At 32.7% G+C, this 26,211-nt stretch overlaps 2 protein-coding genes and 2 long non-coding RNA genes across 7 annotated transcripts in view; 1 reads left to right on the forward strand and 3 right to left on the reverse strand.

Moving 5' to 3' along the window:
* The window catches only part of LOC125867179 (uncharacterized), a 23,433-nt gene extending 18,931 nt beyond the window's left edge, over positions 1 to 4,502 (reverse strand). The window contains exons 1-2 of one of the 2 annotated variants that reach the window (XR_007446623.1): positions 4,252 to 4,502; positions 4,080 to 4,155 (exon numbers count right to left, since the gene is read on the reverse strand). This is a non-coding gene — a long non-coding RNA (uncharacterized LOC125867179). Of the gene's footprint in view, positions 1 to 3,955; positions 4,156 to 4,251 lie in introns of those variants that run through there. The other variant, XR_007446622.1, reaches the window with a different exon arrangement.
* A 1,864-nt stretch (positions 4,503 to 6,366) lies between these two features.
* Positions 6,367 to 6,968, reverse strand: LOC125867177 (uncharacterized). Its single transcript, XR_007446620.1, has 2 exons — positions 6,738 to 6,968; positions 6,367 to 6,629 (listed from the first exon to the last, which is right to left on the reverse strand). It is a non-coding gene; the product is annotated as an uncharacterized LOC125867177 (long non-coding RNA).
* Positions 6,969 to 11,603: 4,635 nt separating this feature from the next.
* LOC125867526 (vacuolar cation/proton exchanger 3-like) lies at positions 11,604 to 22,512 on the forward strand. 3 transcript variants are annotated; one of them, XM_049548063.1, is made up of 13 exons: positions 11,604 to 11,727; positions 11,820 to 11,878; positions 12,949 to 13,209; positions 13,299 to 13,366; positions 13,735 to 13,763; positions 14,141 to 14,337; positions 14,468 to 14,680; positions 15,196 to 15,330; positions 15,830 to 15,946; positions 16,024 to 16,077; positions 17,310 to 17,426; positions 17,626 to 17,722; positions 22,422 to 22,512. In XM_049548063.1, the coding sequence occupies exons 3-13, from the start codon at positions 12,949 to 12,951 to the stop codon at positions 22,448 to 22,450; spliced, it is 1,317 nt and encodes a 438-aa protein (XP_049404020.1). In that variant the 5' UTR covers positions 11,604 to 11,727; positions 11,820 to 11,878; the 3' UTR covers positions 22,451 to 22,512. The 3 variants fall into 3 exon arrangements, with proteins under 3 accessions (XP_049404020.1, XP_049404019.1, XP_049404021.1); XM_049548062.1 differs by having other exon boundaries at positions 13,299 to 13,353; positions 14,125 to 14,337; XM_049548064.1 differs by lacking the exon at positions 13,735 to 13,763 and having other exon boundaries at positions 13,299 to 13,353.
* On the reverse strand, positions 19,351 to 20,275 carry LOC125867527 (uncharacterized). The gene is made up of 3 exons (XM_049548065.1): positions 19,941 to 20,275; positions 19,485 to 19,555; positions 19,351 to 19,382 (listed from the first exon to the last, which is right to left on the reverse strand). Exons 1-3 carry the CDS (start codon positions 20,273 to 20,275, stop codon positions 19,351 to 19,353), a joined length of 438 nt encoding a protein of 145 aa, XP_049404022.1.
* Positions 22,513 to 26,211: the final 3,699 nt, after the last annotated feature.

Genomic DNA, 26,211 nt, shown 5'->3' on the forward strand with positions numbered 1-26,211 from the left:
GGGGGTGGGGGTGGGGAATTGGGGATAGACGATTTATGGAGAAGGTTGAGGGAGGGGCTTGATGAGAGAGAAAGGTATTTGAACTATTAATTTTGATTTTTGAATATAAAGATAATTCTAATTTTAAGGGTTTTAGTGTATCTAATTATATCTTTTAAAATATATGGTATAAAATATTAAAAGTGGCAATATATGTAATTGTTTTAAAGTAGAGATAATATTAATATATATGGTATGGATATATGTCTAATTAGGTAGTTTTCCCTATTTTTTATCCCTCCTACCAAATGAGCCCTAATTGTGATAATGTTCAAGTAGCAGCTAGGATGACAGACAGATCTTATTAGGTGTTAGGATATAAAATTGTGATATTTGAAAAAAAATATGTAAAAGTTGAAATTGTATTTAGACATGCATTTAACTTGAAAAAAAGAAGAAGAAGACATTTTGTGTGTGGAAAAACACACATAAAATAGGAATTAGACAATTTTTTAGAGTCTATTTTGGGCATTTAGGGCCACCAATTAATAGGAATTTAGACAGTTTTTTTTTCTTCAGTTTTTCGTATGTGTTAGTCTATGAATATTTTCATGATACGACTTTCAAACGATTTCTTTGTGAAACCTTGAAGGAACCCACCGTATGGAGTTGGGGGAACTGTACAAACAGTCTCATAATTTCTATAGTCCTTTTTGTGCAATTAGGGACCAATTTACAGAAATTAGGTGATTATTTCAATTTTTCGTGTGTGTTAGCCCATGAATATTTTGGTGATGTGCCTTATGGACAATTTTTGGAGAAACCTTTACAGAACCCTCCATAGGGAGTTGGGAGACCAGTACGTATAGTCTCACAATTTTTAGAGTCTATTTTAGACATTTAGGGGCAAATTTATAATAATTAGGGGATTTTCTTATTTTTCGTGTGTTAGCCCATGAATATTTTGGTAATATGACTTTCGGATGATTTAATTGTGAAACCTTTACGAAACCCTCTGTAGGGAGTTGGGGGAACATTACATAATCTCATAACTTTTAGAGTCCATTTTGGACATTTAGGAGACAATTTATAGGAATTAGACAATTTTCTTAGTTTTTCATATGTGTTAGCCCATGAATATTTTGGTGATATGACTTTCGGACGATTTCTTTGCGAAATCTTTATGGACCCTCTATAGGGAGTTTGGGGAGCATTACGTCTAGTCACATAATTTTAGAGTCCATTTTGGACATTTTGGGGCCAATTTAAAGGAATTAGTCAATTTGCTCAGTTGTTCCTATGTGTTAGCCCATGAATATTTTAGTGATATGATTTTCAGACGATTTCTTTGTGAAACCTTTACAAAACCTTAACTTAATTTAGGTCCTATTTTCAGCTGAAATTGTTACACGTGTTAGTGATGTGGTACCACTTTTTGCCACGATGAAATTATTTTTCACATACTTTTTTTTAAAAAAAATAGTATAATGCGCACNTGGGCATTTAGGAGACAATTTATAGGAATTCGACGATTTTCTCAGTTTTTCATATGTGTTAGCCCATGAATATTTTGGTGATATGACTTTCGGACGATTTCTTTGCGAAATCTTTACGGACCCTCTATAGGGAGTTTGGGGAGCATTACGTCTAGTCGCATAATTTTAGAGTCCATTTTGGACATTTTGGGGCCAATGTAAAGGAATTAGTCAATTTGCTCAGTTTTTCCTATGTGTTAGCCCATGAATATTTTAGTGATATGATTTTCGGACGATTTCTTTGCAAAACCTTTACAAAACCTTAACTTAATTTGGGTCCTATTTTCAGCTGAAATTGTTACACGTGTTAGTGATGTGGTATCACTTTTTGCCACGATGAAATTATTTTTCACATACTTTTTTTAAAAAAAAATAGTATAATGCACACACTATCACATATTACTTGTGTGTATTTCTCAAACTTATGAATGACAGTTTTTGTATGTTTCTAAACTTTCAAATAATTTAAATGTGAAACTAAAAAAAAATATGTGTATTTTTGACATTTTACTTTCTAGCTTTATGTATTTTTTATAAGAACAATTTAAATTTACGCATAAAAAATACAAAAAAAATAACACAGAAAGGATCTTTATAAGATTTTTCTTTCATTTCAAATTATAAACCCGTCTCTAAAATTACATAGAAATTTTAAGTACATATAAGAAATGTACGTTTATATCATCAATACAAAGCAAGTGAGTTCGAAAGAAATCATTAATGTTTACTCAAACTTTATATTTTATACATAATTAATTTCTTAAGAATTGAATGAGTTCATATTCTCATCCATCAAACATTCATAAATTCAAAATTCTAACTAAAGACTCTGATCCAATACCGCACCTTTAGCAAAAGTTGCCCCGGTTTATCCTTATTCCGTTATCATGGACTGCGGTGGCGGCGTACCAACGGCTCTGTATATCAACAAGAAAATTAATCTACTATTAGAAATCTTCTATTATATTAAAACAATAAGTATGAAAAAATAATTATAATAACAAATTTCGTACTGCCGATGACCAGGATTTGGTATAGGTGAAGGATATAAATTAACCGGGATCTGTCTATTACTGCGACCTTTGATTAAATCCATATTTGTTTCGAAATTGACAGATGATGACAAGTTTAAGATCTTCGATTCGCTTCGCATACACAATGATAAAATAAGAAATATTACTAGAAAATTGAGTGTAGTAGTATCAATTTTCTTCATTTTAAATGGAATGTTTTTGAGATATATGGATTATAGACTTGTAGTTGAAAGGGAGAAGACTTATATTTGGGATTTGTTAATATATTACGTTATAATATCCATATTTTTTTAATAACGCGTTGTTGCACTTGTGGGATGTGGCAAACTCATAAGTTTTGACTTTTGAGTCAAACCACTAGTGTGAGTGGAGAATTAAAAAATTAGGCAAACAATTGTGCACTACTATCATATTCTTTTCTACTGAAAAAATTAGGTAATTAAACAAACATATGATTAAGTAACAATCAAAAGAAGCATTATATTTAAATTATCAATCATCAAAATAAGGTGTAAGGGACTGTTGTTTGAAACAAGAAGAAAAGTATGACCTCTAGTTGTTGTTACTTTCTTGCTTTTCATATTGTCTTTACTTTTCAAGTTCAATCGATCTATGATGTCTACTGGCAATCTATTGTTTCAGTACTCATACTGCATTCTATATTTGTTTTCTTGATGCAGATCCTAGCGCCGGCAGTTTTCGGAGATTGAGGGTGAGCTGATGACGTCCTAGTTCAACCTATCTCTTTTTGTATATAATTTTTGGCTAGTCTTTTGTTTTTGAGACAAGTCTATACTTTTGTTCCACTTTTGAGACTTGTACTAGTATAGTAGCTTTGTATTGATGTCCACTAGGTCGTGAGTTTGGATCTTGTACTTCTGACTTTTGTATATATTATTGTTCTTCTCTTTTTCGCTGTGTATCTAGTGTTAGTGTTTAAAAATTTCTCGTTGATTATTGTTTCTACCAAATATACATGTTACTTGTCGTTCTGGGATATATATCAACTTACCTACTAATGAGTTATGGTATATGATATCATGACTTGAATTTTCGGATCGTGACATATATATATCGCAGCAAAAATGCACATACACTACGTATATCGTGATATATTTTTTAAAAATAATTCATATTTATGAATTAACTCAAATATATATTGTTTAAAAATTATTTCATTTTCATAAAAGAGATATAATATAATAAATTTAAATATGTTTTTATGGTCAATTTCACTAATATAAAAATAACACAAAAAAAAGATCTTTATAAAAATCCCCCCCTATTCAAATTACAAATGGTTATGTTCACCCGTCTCTAAAATTACATAAAAAGTACCAAGTACATATAAAAATGTATACTTATATCATTCAATATAAGAAATTGAGTTTCATAGAAACCATAAAATTTTGTTCAATCTTTATATTTTATATATAAATAATTTCTTAAGAATTCAATAAGCTCACATTCTTAAGATACGAGAATTCATAAATTCAAAATCCTAACTAAAGACTCTGATTCAATACCGCACCTTCAAAAATGTTTCCCGGTTTTGATTCTTCTAGCTTTTTCCTTATTCTATCATGGGCGACGGTGTCGGACTAACCCTGTATGCCGTCAAGAAAATTAATTTACTATTAGAAACCTTTTTTCATTAAAACAATATAAGTACGAAAAAATAATTATAGTAACAAAATACGTACTGTCGATAACCAGGATTTGGTATAGGTGAAGGATATAGTTTATTCGGGATTTCTCTATTTCTGCGACCTTCGAAATTGACAGTTGAGGACAAGTACAAGTTTAAGTTTAAGTTCCTCGATTCGCTTGGCATACATAATGATAAAATAAGAAATATTACTAGGAAATTGGATGAAGTAGTAGCAATTTTCTTCATTTTAAAATTGAGTCTTTTTGAGATATATGGATTGTAGACTTGTAGTTGAAAGGAAGAAGACTCACACTTGGGAATTATTATTAATATATAAAGTATTATTCTAAAATATCTATATTTCAATAACGCGTTGTTGTACTTGTGGAAAACTTAAGGTTTTAGTCAAACCTCTATGTGTGAATGGAGAAAAAAAAAGGCCCAATGCACCTATCATTTCAGATTCGCGTCGCGTAGGGTCTCATTTGGGGAAATACTTTCTATCAAGGATTTTATCATATTTAGGACTTGAACCCGAAATCTTTAGTTAAGGAAGGAACAACCTCATTCGCTACACCACATTCTTTGATGGTCACCTATTATATTATTATTAAAAGTTGATTGATTTGCTCAATCATTATTATATCATACACGCATATTGAGATTTGAACCTAACGTCTTATTCATATGAAGGAATTAACATGTTAGGCCATAATTCAACAGACTCAAATTCATCATATTATCATTATGATGCATTGGACTCGAAACTGATGGTGTACCTTGTTGGTGCGATGAGAACTTATAATATTGTGTTCAGTTATATTGTGATTATTTTATGTGTATGTATGTTTTCTAATTGATGTATTCTTATATAACGGATATTAATGAAAAAAAAAGTGTTGATCTGCTTTGTTATATATGTATACATAATTTAGGAAATACAGATCTTGTAGAGGTGAATATGTTACCTTCATGTATATATATTTTTTTAAAATTGCTATAATATTAAAGAAAAAAAAAAGGACAGAATTATATTCATTAATTATTATCATTAAAAATCATTTAGAAACAGTACAGTCCGAAAAAAAAAAAGGAACAAAACTACAAAATCATCAAATTCAGGATCAGCCTTCTTCCTTATTTCATGATCATGGGAGGTGGACTTCTAATTCTGCATTAAACACAAAAATAATAATTTAATGTTAGAAATTTTCATTAAAAAAAGTACTTCCTTCGTTTTAATTTATTTATTACTTTTCACTTCTTGATCGTTAAATTTAACTAATATTTAAAACTAGTTAAATGAATTAGATCAACGCAACATTTTAAAACTAAAATTTAGATATTCAAAAAAATGTCTATACGTACTGATGATTATGAGCATTTGCCATTGGAGAAGGATTGGGTTTGAGCGTCTGCCTGATGCTACGACCTCGCACCTGACTCGTCTCTACGAAATCGGACAAGTTTAATATCCTCGATTCGCTTTGCGTAAACAATGATAAAATAAGAAATATTACAAGACAATTAAATATACTAGTACAAATTTTCTTCATTTTTTTTTCCTTAGACCTTGTATGCCACACACAATTAATGTTTATGTTAAATTGAGAAATTTGGTGTATTTGTGATTTGATATTTTGGAGTTGTAATTTATATACATACCTCTTAAAGTACCCATTTGGCCATTTTCATTACGCGTTGTTGGACTTTACCAAATTCATATATAATATTTAGTCAAACCACTTATGTTTTTTAATGAAAAATGTGTGTGGTCAAATAAGACAACGATAGTCGATATACATAAATTAAATATTATCGGCGCAAAGACAATAATATTATTTTAAGGGACTATTTGTTTGAATAAGGAAGATTATGACCACTACAAGATAAATTGTGAATGGTTTTGCTTTGATATGTTATATTTTTAAGAAATTTATATCATATTCTAATTTCTCGTTTATTCAATCATATATGGAGCATTTACTCTTTTTTTCTAGTTTAGAATTTATATTCATCGTAAAATATTTAATTTCCTTTTATTTTAACATCCTAAAGAAAAATAACATATACTTCTTACTTTATTCATTTTAATTGCTTATAAATAGTGATATGATTTTATATTTGAATCAATTCATAAATCAATACATAATACAAAGAATTATCATTTATTCTCACTTTAATTTTCTTTCTAGCATAATATCTTCGATTCCATAACAGAAATCTCCGATTAATTAAAAATAGAAATACACATTAAAATTACTCAATAGTCTATAGCGGTCGCGTGCCACCTGGCCCAATCATAGTAAAATAGCCGATCGTCTTCAACATTTCGTTCAATTGGTTCTTCACGAGTATTTGTTGTTGGCGAAGGGTTGATTTTAATCGGAGTTTCTCGATTAACTTATCAACGGTGGTGGAGTATAGTCACTGCGTGAACATTAAAAATATAGACTTGTTAGATAAATCTATGATAAAACATCAACGAAAAAATTAATTTAAAAAAATGATAAGTGTTTTAATTTATTAGATACATACACATGATTACGAGTATTTGCTGTTGGCGAAGGGTTGATTATAATCGGAGTTTCTCTATTACTGCGACCTCGTATAACACCTTTGAATTTAATTGAAGACAAGTTCTCCATGTCCAAGAACATCCTGGCTTCACTTTGTAAACACCATGATATAATAAGAAAATTTATAAGAACAAAATAGAAAGTAGAAAGACTAGAAACCTTGTTCATTTCTTGATATTATAAATAAATTGTGTTTTGATGTATGTAAGTAGCTAGACGTGTTTGTCATAATATATAAATGCTAATTATGGTCACATGACTCACATCACATAACTATTACCAATTAATATCATTGGTTGAAAAAAATGTTTATTTTTAGACTATAACTGAAAAGATTGTATTGACATAATACATAAATATGCTCTTTAACTTGATTTCAGCTCATATTTATGTCCTTCAAATTTGGATGCGCACAAGTAGGCACTTAAACTTGTATAGAGTTTTACAAATAAACGCACGTGTCCTACGTAACATCCTACGTGGCAATTTTCATCCTACGTGGTGTTCTATATGTATTATGTCACATAGGACTCGTGTATTTACTTGTTCTATTTTAGACAAGGTAAAGCGTCTACTTGTGCACACCTAAAATTGGTGGGCATAAATGTGAAATGAAGTCGAGTCAATTATGTATATTATGTCCTTTTTTTCCTATTAGAATTGTAAATACACAAGAGATCTCATTTTCTCGAGATGATTTGGTATTTTTGTATTCTTTTATAAGTTTATTTTTAGTTTTATGCATTTTTTATAAAATATTCTTCATTTTTTCACTTTTTTTTTAAAAAAAATAAATTATTTTTTTCCTATTTAATTTGTAAATAATCATAATAGATCATTTTCACAATTTTCTTTATAGTCATTTTGTTAATTTTTTTTATTTTTTAAAATTGGACCCTACTAACTTTAGTGTAGCCTAGACTTTTCGAATTTTGAAGTCCCTACTACATATGCAAAGTTTGATTTTTGTTTGTTTGAGGAAAATAAAAGCTACGCGGTTTTGATTATTTCTTTTAGGCCAAATGATCTAGTGGACCCTTATAGTTGTATGCGTTTGTATTGTGAACCCTTCTACTTAATCATTTGTCAACTGAACTCTNTAAAGAAAACCTTAGGCCCGCCTACGTGGCGCCATCAGAATCCAGGATTCCCTTTTAATTTATTTATTTCCAAAACTAACCTTCCCCTTTCATGAAAAGTTGTGACTTTAATGAAAAGTTGCAAGTTTTTTGAAGACGTGTGACTTTTTTGAAGAGTTGTGACTTTTATGAAGAGTTGCGACTTTTATGAAAAGTTGTGGCTTTTATGAAAGATTGTGTCCTTTCTGATAAAGCACAATAAATATTTGTTCACACTACCCTTTGTTGTTTATAAATAGAGGGATTTCCTCTTATTTCAAAACAACGAAAATTCCGAACTACTTCTTCTTCTTCTTTTGCACAATTAAATATTCGTGTATTTTGCTTTTGTTGAGTGACTCACTTCACCATTGTTTTTTGTATTAATATACTGGTGAATAGAATTGTCCTATCCTGAGATGATCTATTTATTTAAACCTCGGGTACTAGAAGGGAATAATTTCTTAAGGGTACACTATGCATTTAGTGGGCTCGATTTTTTCCTTTCTGTTTCATTCTATTGTTACAGATCCTGATAATTTTATTTTATAGTCATTAATTTATGCTTATTTTATTAATTATTGTTTTTAAGTATATCTTTTAAACTTTGTTGTTATGTTTCTGCAAAATTATTGTTATAAGTATTTGTTAGTACAGATTAAATAACACACGTTAATTGAGTATTCATGCAAGTTTTCTCTACTAAAATTGTTGAAAGTAGAGTAAAAGAATTCCTTAAAGATCTGTACTACCATATCTTGAAAATAAAATTCAAATTTGTTATGAGTAAACACATAAAGATCTTAAAAATTTTATCGCACCTTGATGTGCGAAGTGAACCAGGAAAATAAGACAAAAATTAATAAACTTTTGACATAAGTTCAAGGATGTGCCGGATGACCTCTAGAGGATTTTGACTAGACTGCAGTCTCTTTTAATTCCAAAGAAATAGATAACTTTACAATAAATTAATTGTTCATATTTAATATGAAGTATGGACAGATTTCTCAAGTTTACTGCAAGTTGTAAATATTTTTTTTAAGTAATAGATGTGTTTTTGACACTGTGATTGAAATAGAAAATGTATTTTCAAATTGAACTTCATCACTCTGGAATGTTGATTTTTAAAAAACACTCAAACAAACTGAATAGTTTTGTGTAATATTTTTCTCTTTCAAATATATATAATAAGTTGAATTGTTGTTCGTTATGATACATTTTCCCTTTAATTTTCATTTTAATAATTACTTATGATACATTTTAATGTGAACTTTAAAATGATATATGTAAAGCAAACGGTAGGGCTGAACTTTTACACGTTAGAATTAGAATATTTGTTAATTTTTTTCAGCCTTTTACAATTTATTTATCTCTTCACCAATGATTATTTATTTATTATAATATTTAATATTACCGGTTGATACATTTGATTCCTCAAAAATATCAAATAATAACACCTGGAAGCAAAATGATAAATTAAAAAATTAAATTAAAGATAATTGATTGAAGGATAAATGATAAGACGTTATATTTATTATTTTCCTTCGTAGTGTTTTAGTTTAAATAACTAATAAGTTTTAAGTATTATTTTCTAAATTCCATAACACTAAATTTCTGCGAAATTTGCAAAAATTTATATAGAAGTCTCTTTTAGTGGCAACATTAGTCGCCGCTAATACTGTTAATAGTCGCCACTAAAAGACTCTTTTTGTGACAACATTTGTCGCCGCTAATACATATAAAAGTCGCCACTAAAAACTGTTTTAGTGTCAACATCTGTCGCCGCTAATACTTATAATAGTCGCCACTAAAAGATCGTTTAGTGGCAACATTTGTCGCCGCTAATACCATAACAGTCGCTACTAAAAGACTCTTTCAGTAGCAACATTTGTCGCCGCTAATATTTATGACAGTCGCCACGAAAAGTCACCTTTAGTAGCAACATTTGTCGCCGCTAATACTTATAATAGTCGCCACTAAAAGACTCTTTTACTAGCAACACTTATCGCCGCTAATACCTATAATGGTTGCCACGAAAAGTCACTTTTAGTGGCAAAGTAGTCGCCGCTAATACCTATAATAGTCGTCACGAAAAGATTCTTTTAGTGGCAATATTTTTCGCCACTATACCTATAATAGTCGCAACTAAAAGACTCTATTAGTGGCAACATTAGTTGCCGCTAATACCTATAATAGTCGCCACGAAATGTTTCTTTTAGTGGCAACATTTGTCGCCGTTAATACTTATGACAGTCGCCACAAAAAGTCACCTTTAGTGGCAACATTAGTCGCCACTGAATGAATGTTTTATTGGCAACAGTAGTTGCGGCTAGTACCTATAAAAGTTGCCGCTAAATGAATGTTTTAGTGGCAACATTAGTTGCCACTAATACCTATACATGTATTCAAGATCATCAACAAGAGTTTCGTTAATACCACATGGAGTTCGAGTTAACTATGGTGAGTCTATTTGCTTCCGAAGGATTCCATTTACTTTCAGTTGTTAGGAGGTCGTGGGTCTTGTGTCCCGACTTCCATCTTTGTCATTTATAGGCTTCATAGATAGACAGTAGAGTTTCAGAAGTCTGTTCATTTATTTTATTAAATGTTTTTAAAAACTTAAGTTGTCTATTTTATGGCGAGTTGAATATATTATATTATTCAGAGCTTTCTTTTGAGTTTAATGAATTTTATTCATTTTTTAAACTTTTGCATGCTTAAGTTAGTCTTCCGCTTATAGTTAGCCAGGATGAGGGTTCGCTTGGGGACCAGTAATGGTTCTTGAGTGCCGATCACGTCGAGGGTGTAGGCTCGGATCGTGACAGTCAAATCATTTAATTTATGTTGAAATGTTCTTAAAACCTATTAAAAATTACGTTTTTTCTTATAACAGTCGATTATTGGAAAGATTGTTCAAAAGTTTAGAAAGATTATTTATGTCCGCGCAAAGCACGGGTAAATTACCTAGTTTGTTAATAAAAAGATTTGTTTGAGAAGCACAAAAGTTTTAGGGGTTTTGCCTTCCATCAAGGTTTGTCTTAACAATGTGATTAAGTTTATTGATAAGTGAAGAAATCTCAATCACACCACTCGTTAGTGGTTGAGTCACCTTGTTTAAGCGATGATATCAAAGGGGCGTGACGCCCCTTCACTAAAAACTACATTGTGTATAGTAGGATTTAAAAAAGAAATATGTATATATAACAATAGACAGAATTTATAGATAAACATTTTAACGTGACCTCAATTTTCATTTTGACCATCTAAGCACCTTAACTTGATGTGTTTGGCCTTTTCGTGTGTGTTTTATAATTAATATTTTGACTCAATAAAAATCATGGAGTTCTGACATTAAATTTTGGAGTTGTCTAAATATCGAGTAGCATAACAGTACAAGATAATTCAATAATTAATATTCCCACATCCCATTTTATGTGAAGGTGTCACTATTCAAAAAGTCGAACATTTTTTTTATAATTATAATTTTTTTCATTTACTTAAAAAATAAATCATTAACTAAGATATGTATTACTTTTCATATATTTTATTTTAGAAATTTTAAAAATTTATATTTAAAATTTGCTTTTGTCATCCATGAATAATCAACTATTTCCGCTATACCAACTGCCCTTTCAAACCACAAACTGTGCCAACTAACAAAGTACTACTAACTAACAACAAAAAGAGAAAATTTTGGAAGAAAAAAAGTTTCTGACCAAAAAAAAATTAAAATCACAAATTAATGAAAGAAAAAGAAGAAAAAGGAAATTTTGTAAAGAAATTTGAAGATTTGTAATGTCAATGCACTGAAAATCAAAATCTCCTCATTAGGTGCGTTTTTTTTTTTTTAAATTTATTAGAAATGTGTATTCCTGTTTTAAGTATTTTTTTTGTTTATTGTTGTTAATGGAATTTTTTCGCAGAGAAAGAATCATTAGTGGATGATCATTCAAATTTTTAAGGGGCAAAGTCCCATCTTGAAGTGAGTTTCTTTCTTTCTTACTCTCAATAGATTAAAATGGTGTTTTGATTGAACCATTAGATCCGTACTGTTATTTCAGAATCATTGCAAAAAGAATCGTCACATTTCGAGTTCGTATGAGAGAGATATGGTCTTTTTAGTGTGTATTGTCATGTAACAGAAGCCACAAGTTTAGGTAGAAAGAACAACTAGTGTCAGAGATGTTGAACTTTACATGAAGGGAATTAATGAATGCCTTGATTGAATGGAATTCGGAATCCAAGTAGATTAGGATTAAAGCAATTTGAGTTCAAATGAATGCCTTAATGGAATGGAATCCGAGATTTAAGTAAATTAAGTTAAGGCAAGTATGAGTACAACCTTTTTCTCATTGAGTTAGGATCAATAGCCGTTCGACCTGAGGAAAGTGTAGTCAGATTCAGAATCCTTTATGTCTTGCCTTCTAATGCACCAACTTATGGCCTCACTACCTAGTGGGATGGTTGAAATCTCTCCAACCCTTTTACCAGATGTCTCGGATTTGAACCCTTATGAATGGAGAACCCTCTTGGTGGGGAGCACTTCACGTTAATTGAGCATATATGGTGCCACTAATCTACGGATTAGTAGTCCAATGGGTTTCGAACACAGGATGCCTAAAGTAGTATGAAGGAAATATGGCATTAGATGCGGATTCAGGATTTGAAGTTTATTATATATACATATTCAGTGTACTTCTCGACAAATATACAGGATTTAGATCAAAATTACTAGGTTTTGTCAAACCCACAATACTTCCCATGCTAGCTTCGTCTAACATGTCCTTAATGATTATGCAAGCAGGAAAGAAATGCACTTAAGATGATGAGAAGCAAATACACAGTTGATGGTTAGAATTGAATGTATGAAGAATCAATGCCTATTTTCTTTATCAGTTAATTTACTTTATCGTTCATGATCAAAAACTCTTTTCATGATCAAAAACTTTATCGTTCTGTATATCTATGTCTCCGAATGGATGAAAATATCTTTAATACAATATGATTTGTCCTTCTTCATCACATCTAATGAAGTGACCTTGGCTGGTTCAGATGGGATCATCAGACGAAAGAGCAGTACTTCAACTTGAGGATGAGAACCTTGTCAGATTAGAGCATTTTGATAGAAAGGCATCTTCTTTGGGCACCGCTCCTCAAAGATCTTATGATCTCGAGGCAGATGATGACAGTCATAAAAGTATATTGTATAGCATACGAAGGAACATTAATATTTTTTTTTTCTCCAACAAGTTAAACATACTTGTACCTTGTGGCCCTTTAGCAATACTTGTCGATGAGTTAACTGATCAACATGTGAGTTGTTAAACTATTTTCGGACAAAAAAAAATTCTGCTCTTTATACGAGCTTGCTGACATTGTTTTCTTGTTGTTGAATATTTCAGGGATGGACATTCATACTTAGCTTGTTAGGCATCATTCCCCTTGCAGAGCGTTTAGGTTGGGCCACAGAGTAATTCTCTACAACCAATGTCTACAACACGTTGCATGAGTAAATCATAACAATCAAAGAGGAATTGAACGTATAATTGCAAAGACATGCCAGCATTTCTTGACATGTTCATGCATCATGCATAGTTCTTAACCGTGAAATGGAAGTTCTTTTGAGCTAGACAAGATCACACTTATTTATCTCCGTTCATGGATGTTTGCATAATATGGAAAGACAATAGCTTCCTGATCTTTTTCTCTGTTTAAAAAATGTTAACATTGCACTCGTGTTTGAAGCATAAGCTGAAGATTACTTACTTGGTCTATTTATACTGTTGTATATTTTCCAAAAATGTAACTAATACGTTTTCGGTTTCATTCTTTGTATAGGCAGCTGGCTTTTTTTACTGGACCTACAGGTAGTTTTGTCTTTAACTGTGGCATCCCTCATCTCCATATCATTAACTTTTACTCGAGTATACGATATATAGAGGCATTTACTTTTTGTGTGTTCTTTTCTTTTGGTCTTTAAATCTTCTTTTGGGTTGCCAATTTATATGTGCGATAAAATATGCTGACTAGTAAGAAGGAATAGGCACTAGTTCATTTCTCGTCTGCACCCTAATGGTAGAAGACATGAATAAATGTTTATGTCGTCTCACACTATATAGTATTTTCGTCACATATTTTTCAAACCGAGATAGAGAACTCTATCAACCTGTTTCCCTTTTCCCTGTAATTGCACTCTATTTAGCCAATATCATCTCAATTAATCTGCAGTTAAAAATTTTTACAGTCGGAGGACTTCTAAATGCCACTTTTGGAAACGCGACAGAGTTGATAATATCAATGTATGCATTGAAAAGTGGAATGATTCGTGTAGTGCAGCAGTCACTATTGGGCTCAATTCTGTCCAATACTTTACTAGTGCTTGGATGTGCATTTTTTGGCGGTGGAATTGTTCATTCTAATAAGGAGCAACTTTTCGACAAGGTATATTTTTATCACTCTCCATATATATGTGTTTTATGTACACCAATATCAGTAATAACTTTGTTCAAGCTGTATGTCGAGGGATAACACTCGGATAATTGGATTTTTATTTTTAAATTTTCTTTGTTAGGGAACTGCAGGGATGAATTCAGGGTTGCTTTTAATGGCAGTTATGTGCTTGTTGTTCCCCGCTGTCCTCCACGTTACACACACTGAAGTGCATTTTGGGAAGTCAGAGTTGGCACTTTCCAGATTTAGCAGCTGCATTATGCTTATAGCATATGGCGCATATTTATTTTTTCAGCTGACGAACCAAAAGAATCTTTACATGCCGATGGCCGAGGTTGTGATTCTTCATTTTCCAGCACAGCCTTGTATAAATGGTGTTACCTTATACACATAACTGTATGTTTATACAAAGTTCAACTTGGAATATCGAAGTAAAAGTTTAAAATGAAAAACTGGAAAAATGATGATATTTGCAGCCAAGATTTCTGAAGGTTGGAATATGCATTAGCCTAATTCTTCCTAAGGTCGCATCTTGTCTCATAGTCGAAATGCTCCAACTTGCTTATTATGTTGCTTTGTGGACTATAGTGTATCTAGTCTTCTGTTTTTAAGCTTCCAAAAGTTCGTAAGATATTTGATCTTTATTCTTGTTCATTCCACCTTGAAAACTTGCTATGTTAAGGCAAAACAATGTTGTCTTGAGAACATCTAATGGGATTAGAGAAAACAAAGAATCCCATCTCTGTTACTTTCCTCCTTTTTTAGTCCTTAAAGACTGCAATGAGCTATACGTTTGCGTCCAATCTTCCTTCATGAATTTTCTCTCCTCTGAGTTTAGTACAATTTCAGGAAGAGGATCATATTGATGGAAGTGCAGATGATGAAGAAACTCCGGAGATATCAAAATGGTGGTCAATGCTATGGCTTTCTGTTATGACACTATGGATAGCAGTCCTATCAGAGTACCTAGTTAATACCATAGAAGTAAGTACATCCTACTAACCTTTTCTCCTTTTGCGGTTTTGCAACTTTGTGTTCTTTCTGCAGAACCATCTAGCTTTTCGAAAAATCGAGAATCTTCTTTTTCTCCTTGTTCTTTCAAAACTTACTGTTATGAGATTTATATGATTGAACTTATCCAGGTTTTACTTTTTCTTGACTCAACAAAAAAGGTCCTTTTACATAGAATATGTCAAAAAGGAAAAAAAAAAAAACTATGTACAACTATGTTGCTCGGACTCTCCAAAAATATTGCCTCACCTGTAACGGATCCTCCAAATATGCACTACTTTTGGAGGATCCAACACCCACCCGTCGGCATTTTTGAAGAGTCCAGAAACATAGGTGTACAGAGATTCTACTCTACTTTTAGTCCTCTCTGTGTTAAACAACAGGAAAGTATTTGAACACACTAAGAAATGTGTTATTTTTTATGTGCTCTTTGAGCCCCTCTAATAATAAACATATATGACAATGTTTTCAGGGGGCATCCGTTGCGATGAATATTCCTGTAGCATTTATAAGTGTGATAGTGCTTCCCATTGTTGGAAATGCTGCGGAGCATGCCGGAGCTGTCATGTTTGCCTGCAAAGACAAGCTTGTACATTCTTCACCTTTCTTCCTTACAAAGCTAACGATTTACAATCACCATCCCTCATTTACTTAGTGTCTGTGCAGGATATATCTTTGGGAGTGGCAATAGGTTCATCAACACAGATAGCCATGTTTGGGGTAGGTAATTAACATATCAGAGTTTCTGTATCATGAATTACGCCAAACAAGGAACTTTAGTCATTACTTTTGTTCTATTTAATCAAGATATGAATGTATCACCCTAGCTGCTTCGTAGTTACCTATGACACTTCACTTGTTCATTTCTTATTTCAAGAAGGCACAATACATAAACCGGCACTCAAACTTGGCCTCCATTGACAAGTAAAGCACTCTGATTTTCAGAATGCACATCTAGACACCTCAACTTGTCTCCACTGTGTCAGTTGAACACTCCAACTTACAAAAATGATCATCTAGACACCTCCAAAATTTATGTGCCATGTCAGCTTAGTGTCACGGACTTAGAGTCTTACTAAAGCTCCGTGCGGCACTTGACAACTTACTCACGAATCTTTCACGATCTTGTAAGCTCAAGTAAGCCCTTTACAACTAAGATTGCTAAGAGAATGAAAAGGAAGACTTAGAGAATTTGGAAGAAGGCTTTTGTATTAGCTTTGGAAGATTGCTTACAAACTTGCTTGGTTGCTTGCTTGGATGGATGCCTTGCAAATGAATGGCACCACCTATTTATACCAACTCCTAGGGACTAAAGTACAATTTTAAATTACTTCCTAAGTCCCTAAACTATTTACACTTTGGTCCCTCCCTAGAATCTTCTACTAATTCTAGGAAATTCTAAAGCTTTCCAAGAAAATATCTAGTCCCTCTTCTAGAATTCTCTATACATTCTAGAGAATTCTAAGGCTTTCTTGGAAACTATCTAGGACCTTCTATTGCCTTCTAAGTTATTCTAGAGAATTCTAGGGAATTCTCTAGCCTTCTTGAATAATCTAAAGGGTTCTAGAGTCTTCCGGAAACCTCTCCACAACTCTAGACCCTTCCGCCCCTATCCGGACGCCAAATTTAACTGTGATGTGGCGGGGCGTGACATTAGGGTGTCCATGAAACACAGTGGGGTCTAGTTGAAGTGTTTAGTTTTCATTTGATACTAAGTTGAGGTGTCTCGATGTGCACTCTCAAAGTTGGAGTATTACCTGAGGGTCAGTTTATGTATTATGCCTTTCAAGAAATATAAAAAATATCTTGTCGTTTCCATGTTTATCTCCTTCAATAGCCTGTCAAGTGCAAGTAAATGAAGAAAAGAAGATATTACCTGTGTTCTAATTTTGACTGCTATCTTTTTTCTGCTTGGTAGCTTACACCCGTTTTCGACTGTTCTCTTGCTACAGATCCCATTCTGTGTTGTAGTCGGATGGATAATAGGCTCACCGATGAATTTGGACTTCCAAATGTTTGAAACAGCTACACTGTTTATGACTGTCCTTGTAGTAGCTTTCATGCTGCAGGTATCCCATAATTTAAACTCTTAAAATAATGGTAAATAAGAGTTCTTTCCAGATTTGAGGATTTGCTCTCCTTTTCACCTCTTCATCCTTTTCATTTCCTTCTGTTCTGCTTCATCATGGGTGTACATGAATGCAATGGTTGGAATGTACATTTTTTATGCTGCATTCCTGCAATTAAACAATATCTTTTTTTCTACAGGACGGGACATCTAATTACTTTAAAGGGCTGATGCTCCTTTTCTGCTATCTGATAGTTGCAGCAAGCTTCTTTGTACATATAGATCCGGAGTCTATACGTGAGTTTCCTCCCTCTCTTCATGCAATTCTTATATGGTAGCTTGTGATATTTGTTGTATTTATGCTTACTAGCATTGGTAATATCTGTTACTACTTACTAGCATTAAGTAATCTAATATACTTTGCTTTATTGTTATCAGATTAATTGAGCATCTCTTCTGTTGTTCAATTAAATAAATACTTGACCATGTGAAATCTTGTTAGAACATATTTTTGGTTATGTGTGCTTTCCGTTTTTGACTTACGATGAGAAAGACCTTAAAGGTATCCATGTACATTATAAACCTTTTCCGCGACCTCTATATTACTAATATGAGACATTGTATATCTCTAACACCCTCCCTTGCGTATAACTTGATTCCAAGAGTTAGACTAAAGATAGAGTGGATCCAACAGGCTGAGAAGTAGGCTTGAAGATGTCAATGACTCAATGGCTGAAACGGGATACGGAAGTTCAATTCTCTGCCTGGTAGATTATTGATAGGACTGTCGGAGAGTAAATATGCAGTTAATTCAGTTGCTATACCAGAATAAGCATAGATCCCTTTTGACCAGATTCTTAGCCTTAGTGGAGATGTTACGAGCAAATCCAAGTTCAAAAATCTAGCATTTAGCTTAGGAGAGCTTAGATTCTAAATTATATATGTAACACAATCTGTGCTTGTTTCTATGCTGCTCGAACTCTCCAAATATGTTGCTGCACAAGGGTTAGTTCCTTCAAAAATGCACTACTTTTGGATGATCGACATGCACCTGTTGACATCATTGAAGAGTTCGAGCAACATAGCTGGTTCTACAGCGAGTTGAACAATAACCAGAGCTCATAGTAGAATTGGAAAGACAATACGTGTGATTGAGAGTTGATGCTTAAAGGAACTAATTTGATTCCCTCATAATGGAACCACTCAAAGATTCTATGAATCTTTCTCTTTTTTTTTATGACAAGGGAAACCTGCAGCCGCTACCCTTTGGATGCGCACAGGGTGAAACTCCCGCTCCTATGCAATAGCTCACAAACCACTAGGCAAGCCCGTTGCGATGAGCTCGACCCAGAAGGCAAACCCCTTGTTTTCGCTGGCAAGGGGTTTCGAACTTGAGACCTCCAACATGGAAGTCCCAAGCCCAAACCACTGGGCCACCCCAAAGGGTAAGATTCTATGAATCTTATATCTGATGCTTCTATAGTTTCTCCTATTTTTTCTTTTTGTGAATTTCGGTACATAGACCTGAATTCTATGTTGCTCGGATTCTCCAAATATGTTGCCGCATCCATGTTGGATCCTCCAAATATACACTATTTTTTGATGATCCAACATGCACTCATCAGCATTTAGAAGAGTCAGAGCAACATAGCCTGAATTAAGTTTACATAATACTCATCGGACTACCTGACAAAAGCAGTTGTTGAAACTTGAAAGACATAAGGAATGCAAAATCTGAAGGGATTTTCATTCATCAGAACTTGCACAGTTACAAACTTATAATCCAGTTAGAAATTATTCCTTCCTTGAGAAATTGATCTAAAGAAACAAGAAAATAGAAAATAAACGGAATGCGGAAGGAAAAAAACACAGAAGGTTATGAGTTCAAGTAAATCTTCAATAAAAACTTAATGTCGCCTCGTCCCTCAATATAATTCATTTTCTCTCAGGTCATCTCCTGAAAAGCAGAGAAATGAACAGAATATTAGTCGATGAAAAATGGTGTTGGAAAGTAAAACGTCGACTATGCAGTACCAGAATCACATGGAAGATGGCTCACCAAAATCCCTAGGCATCTTGCATTTATAACATTCTGCTCTACTGGCATAGTTGTGCGTACCACATCCTAATCTGGCAGATACAATAAGGAACTTATGTGAGTCAGTAGTAAATATAGAGGACTTCTAGTACTTTTTTTACTCTCAGTTTCTTTAAACAATGTTAGAATGGGATGAGCTCAAATGGAGCCACAGGCGGAGTTATGATTTTGAGTTTATAGGTTCTGAATTCTAGAAAAAGATAGATTATTGGGTTCTAGATAAATTATTTATACATATTACGTGAATCTTTAGACACAAATACATGGTTTGGACCAAAGCAATTAGTTTTTGCCAAATCTGTAGACGGGCTTGTAGCTCCGCCCCCTGAATGGAGTGACATGAACAATGAGGATTCATGTAGCCGACCAAAGTTGTTTTACTCATAGATTGTTGTTATAGAGTTGATGTGAACTAACCTGCTGCAAATCCAATCACCACTCTTCCAACCAGGACAAGCACTTGCATCATATCCATAATCTGTTGATGCTATCATTCCTGCCCCGTTACCATAATAATCACTTTTTAAGGAACCACATCTATAACAGCTTGTTCTGCTTGCGTAGTTGTGAGAACCGCAGCTCATGGCACTGCAATACCAGTCTCCAGCTAGGACTTCTGTTTTGTTTAGTCCATACATGTAAACATCGGTCGTTGTTGCATATTTGGGACAGCTACATCGTTGGCATGCATCCCGTTTCTTGAAATTTAGGTGCTGGCATGCAGCACACATCCAATCTCCTTCCATGCTCATTTTCTGTCCGTAAATCTGGAAGTGAACATGAAAAGATTATGAGAGAAAATTTAATATGGGAAGCCAAATAGGCCATTGTATAAGGCATGTAATAGGCCATTGTAAAAGGCATGCAATAGGCCATTGTAAGAGGCATGTGCCACAACCATTAAATCCTATCGGACACACATCTTTGAGGTTTCGTCCTTACATGGTTATAGCTAGAATTGCATATTTCTTACACATGAACAGTCATTTCATTCTAGAAAGAAAATTATTTGCACATAAATCTTGTATTGAAGGTGTAAGTTTTTGAAAAACTTGCATTAAAGACAGTGACTTTTTTGTGTAAAAGCTGGAACGCAAAGAAATTTAGTTCCAATATTAGATAATGAAATGCTACACAACGTGAAAACATGATGAATTCCTCACCTAAAAAGAGTGAAGGACTTGAAGAACTGAGCTTCTCGACTAGACGTAAACTATGTTGGAGCTGGTAATTTTGGTGTATGGTCCGGGGAGGTTTATATAGTTGGAAAAACTCATTATTGGGTCCCAAAAAAGTTTTTTTTGATCTGTTTTGAGCTTTAGACAGTTTACTTAAATGGGATCCTCAAAATAGCACAAATGTTCCAAAAAAGATTTGGATGAACCTTCTACCTTCCTAAGAGGCACATACAACCTCGGTGTATCAGGTTCATCTGAATACAGTACTTCCGATGCATAATTTAAATTTATGGTTAAAACTACATCAAATAATATATTTGAACCTATAATATTAGAAACACAACGAGTTCAATGCTAAGAAAAAAGACTGAACTCATAGAGTTTAAATCCTGGATTCGCTTATGACTTTCATTACTTCTCGAGAGTTACAGCTTCCTATATTTGTCAACTGTTGACGTCATGCATTTGAACACATGCATATTATGCTAACATCTCTCTTTTCCTAAATATTCTTCAATAATTTTAACTTTCTTTCTGGATTGGAAAAAAGTAGAGAAAATTTAGGGAATAGAATCCAAACACACACTAAAACAGTGATTTTTTAAACAAAAAAAAAGACTGTTTATCAACAGAGATATCTAACAGAAAGGGTCACTAATTTGAAAGATAAAAGACATGATTAATTAAGAATTAGTTCTGGTTGTCTGGACCCTAGGAGATATGCTATGGAATTGAAACTACATAATTATTTTTCCATGGAATCTGACCTTTCCAAACTACTGAAAAATCTAATAGTAGAATACATTGAACGCGCATTCATGATTTAAACTTGATAAGTTCAATCTTTAAGGTCCCTATTTCTGAGTCAATTGCATTTTTGGAATTGTTGCTTTGACATGTTAGTGATTTTTCATATGTATATTTATGGTTCGTGTTGAAAATGATGTGTTAAGTTGAACCTATTAAATGTTTGGTGATCCGTTCGCCTCTGGTTGGGGTTATCAAATGGGGCTTTTCTCTTGAACAAAACTGGTATAGGTTTAGAACGAGTATAGTTTAGTATATGCATACATTTATTTGTATTCGTTCTACACACACACATATATAATTCAAGCAAAGTGGTAGCTATATAGACCCGCCTTGCCTTCTCCTTATGGGGTTTTTGGAACTTAAACATCATTTTTGCCATGATCAAGTCCAGAACCTCCAAAATGTGTGTGTACTATAAGAACCAGTTGAAAATGAGAAGCTTTAAAATGCATATTTAAATTATCATCATAATACTACATTAGAAGACATATATACAATACAAGCATTTCTATCTGTTTAATAACATACTAAATGGTGATTGAGTATGATATTGTAAAGATATGGTACCTGAGCCTAACTCAACCCCAAAAGCTAGCTCATGAGGGGAGACCATCAGTCTATTCGCCAACCAATGTGGAACTTTTACCCATTCTAACACCCCCTTCACGCCCAGGCCCGACTGGAGCGAGGACCGAGAGTCCAAATGGGGATGGACCTGGCTCTGATACCATGTAAAAATATGGCACAAGGCAATGAGATGGCTTTCACCGGACCTTAAAAAGGTGGATCTATTTGATCATATTGGTTGTTGCAAAGACTTCATGTTGTTGAATAATTGTTTGAGTTTTATCGAGTACCTCATTTGATTCGGTTTTCATTATAATCCAATGTGTTGTATCTGACTTTGCAGAGGACAAGCCACAAAAACATATAGGATAAATGAGTAATTTTGTGCTAAAACTGAAGGCCTAACAAAGATTTGCTTGAGAAGAAGAGTCCCCTTTGACAATACTGAACAATGATTTGATAAAGATTCATCTATCTTGTTATAGCTCAAGGTTTAGTTTTCTCCTAAGTTGCGCAAACTCTTCATTTTGATCCCACACCAGTGTCAGATTCTCCAAAAATACACTACTTTTGGAGATTCCGACACATACCTGCTGACATTTTTGAAGAGTCCGAGCAACATAGGTTTTCTCTATCCGTTTAATCGAGCAGCTAGCTTCTTGCTTTCGCAGTTTTGATATGCCTACGCGTGTTATTAGGCTCTATAGTATCATGGATGATGAATTGTTTTTTTTTTTTGCCTTTGAAATGGCTGGATGTAAGTAGTATCAAATTAGATTGTAAGCAGAATGTAAGGTTCATTTTTTTAACATTATTAAAGCAGGATGCATTATTTTTGTCATCCCAAAGTGATTTATGATCTCTGCAACAAAATATTTGCATGGTGAAGGAAATCATTTGTTGATTGGAAATATTATGTATAGATCATATAGACAAGATATTGAAAAAATACTATAGAATATGTCACATGGAGAAAATTTTAAGAGCAACTTATAAAAATAACTATATTTATAGGGTTAATGAATACCAATAGCTATAAGTATGTTATTNATGTTATTTATATCAATTTAAGTGTTTTAATTTTCTTTATAAAAAATAATTATAATCATTTTTGTATAATTTTTAAGAATCACATAGTGTAAGAGTGAAATTACCTCATATCCCTACTCTTTTTCTAATTACATAAATCCCATGTTTTTAAGGCCATCCGGATACATAACTACTTGGGCGGATACATTATTATTGATATATCAATTCCGGTCTGCTGCGCGTAATAAGGGGAAAATTTTGAAAATCAAATCAAATCTCGTAATTGGCGTTTAAAAAGGGAAAGCAAACGTAAAAAATCTAATTACAATCCCATAATTTACTCTATTAAGTTCCTCCCTTACTATCAATTACTGAAAAATAGATCCTAACATAACAAACCACTTCAAAACATCAAATCTGCATATAAGTCATCGTTCTCCATTTTCCCTATTTCGCTGTTCATCGTTCTCCTTATTTCGTCGAAGAAACTTTTCAAAGCTTTCTCCCTGTTTCGTTGTTCATCGTTCTCACTATTTCGTCGAAGAAACTTTTCAAAGCTTTCTCCCTGTTTTGTTGTTCATCGTTCTCCTTATTTCGCGGAAGAAACTTTCCAAAGCTTTCTCTCTGTTTCGATGTTCATCGTTCTCCCTGTTTCGTCGAAGAAACTTTCCAAAGCTTAAATAAGAATGTTCTCCTTGTTCATTGTTCTCCATGTTTTTCATGTATCCCCTTTGTATTGATACAACAAATAAGAATGTTGGCGAGATACAAAGTTTTTATGTATCAACTGGTGCGATTGTCTGGATTTGCCATGTATACCCTTTGTTTTTTATTTTTAAAATTTGTATATTAATATATAAGTCGTAATACATTGCTGATTACAAAATGATACATTACTAGTTTGACGTATCTGTAATGTGTTTTTAGATCTTTAATATGGGAGTAAAGTTGTATGTTGAGGTGAAGATACGTGAGGTTGGATTTGCTATGTATCCCTTCTGTACTGATACAACAAATAAGAATGTTGGCGAGATACAAAGCTTTGATGTATCAACTAGTTTAATTGTCTGGATATCCTATGTAACCTCTATGTTTTTTTTTTATTTTTGAATTTGTTTATTGATATATAAGTCGTGATACATTATTGGTTACAAATTGATACATTACTAGTTTGACGTATATGTATTGTTATTAGATCTTTGAGTTAGTGTGCTGATAATATAAAGTATCATATACATGTGAATTTNTATATGGTCATTAACCTTTTTTGTTCTTCTTTCGTTCTCCATTGCAGCAATAGAGTATGAATTTTTGGCTTGTTGTTGAGTAATACACAAATCAAAAGAAGGTAGTTCATCCAACAATTTGTCAAATAAATGTATACCTCTCGTAACCCTCCTCGGAGTATCAATGTCAGCCATTGAAATGGATAAACAAATTCTTGAAACAAAACCCTATGAAAATAGAAGAAAGTGTAGATGTGTAGATATATAATGCTCATAAAAACGAGATAAATATGCAATTAGAAGGTACCTGATGGATACAAAATCACAAAAATTGCTCCTGCAGTGATGTAAAGGATCTTGAATTTGAATGAATTTGGGGGGAAAATAAGAAAATATGTGATGTATGAATATTGATGAAAGAGAAAAATTTGATGATGGTAAACATGGAAAAGATCATAATGTGTCTGCCATAATTAATTAGGCATTCAATAATTACTTTCCTATTTAATATTTATTTATTATATTAAATATATATAAAAAAATTATTTATTTGTATATAATTAACTTTGCTATTTATAGTCTAATTATATCCATATAACATGAAAAAAATTAAAACGTAGCTATTTTTCTTGAATATATATGGATGTTTGCCATATTCTGAAGTTTTTCCAAAATTTTAATCCCTCGTTTGAAGGATATGATGTAAATAGGCTATTTTAATGCAAGTATTAGTGTATGCTTTCACGAATATGTCACGTGGAGACAATTTTACCGTTTTGGAAAAGAGGAAAGATAATTGCTATGTGAACATGGGACTTATAGTAACATTTTTTTTCTTTTTTTGATGAAAGTTCTGTATTTACACTCCATGGCTTTAAAAGGTAATGTCAAAAGAATAGAGCAGTTTGATGTGTTTTATCGAGATAACACATAAACGTGTCTTTTAACTTGCTTTTTTCATTGACATTTATGTCCTTCAATTTTTGGCGTAGGCATTTAAATTTGTATAGAATTGAGCAAGTAGACACGCTGATCCTATTGGAGTTCTATGTGGCATCCTCCGTGTACTATGCCACGTAGAACATGTGTCTCTTTATTTTTATTTTTACAAGTTTAAGTGCTTACTTATACGTATTCAAAGTTTGAGAACATGAATGTCAGTTGAGGCTTAAGTAAAAAGTATATGTATGTAATATGCCTACTTTATATTTTAGCATAGAAGTAACTGATGGCAAGCTGTATGAACATTATGATCAAAGTCCATTTAATTTTAATTTTGATTTTGACTCTTAAGAGAGCATTAACAAAATAGATGCCAAAAATGGATGATAGAGACTGATGATTTTTAATTTTTTTTGTAATCTAAAATAGATATTTCTATAATGGATAGTGGAGATACAGTTTCTATCGCGGGAAAAAATTACTCGCACCTGATATTTGAATTAACTTTATAAGTATATGACACATCCTATTACTTAATTATGATAAATCAATATAAACTTTAACCTCAATATATCACTTAATCATAATTCTAATATGGTTCAGTATAAATATAAAAATGCAAGGTTTTTTCCATGAACATAGCTCCTTGAATTATTTTTCAAGCTCTAATTTTAATAGTTTTAACCATGTTTATTATAGGTGACTAATCAAAATCATTGTCATATCCTACTCAGTGGAATACTGGAATATGAAGACACTTACCATAGAACAAGTCAATCTAGTCTTTCATAATAAATCGAACATATCGACGATTGCTAGCTCCTATGATTCATAATCCAGAGTTCCTGACCCTCCTTTGTGTAAGGAGACACCTATTCCTCCATTAATAGGAAACTTTCTAGGTTACCAAATCATAACTTATATAGTTGGACATAC

The sequence above is a fragment of the Solanum stenotomum genome, chromosome 6, assembly GCF_019186545.1.
Source record: "Solanum stenotomum isolate F172 chromosome 6, ASM1918654v1, whole genome shotgun sequence".
In the NCBI taxonomy this organism is placed as follows: domain Eukaryota; kingdom Viridiplantae; phylum Streptophyta; class Magnoliopsida; order Solanales; family Solanaceae; genus Solanum; species Solanum stenotomum.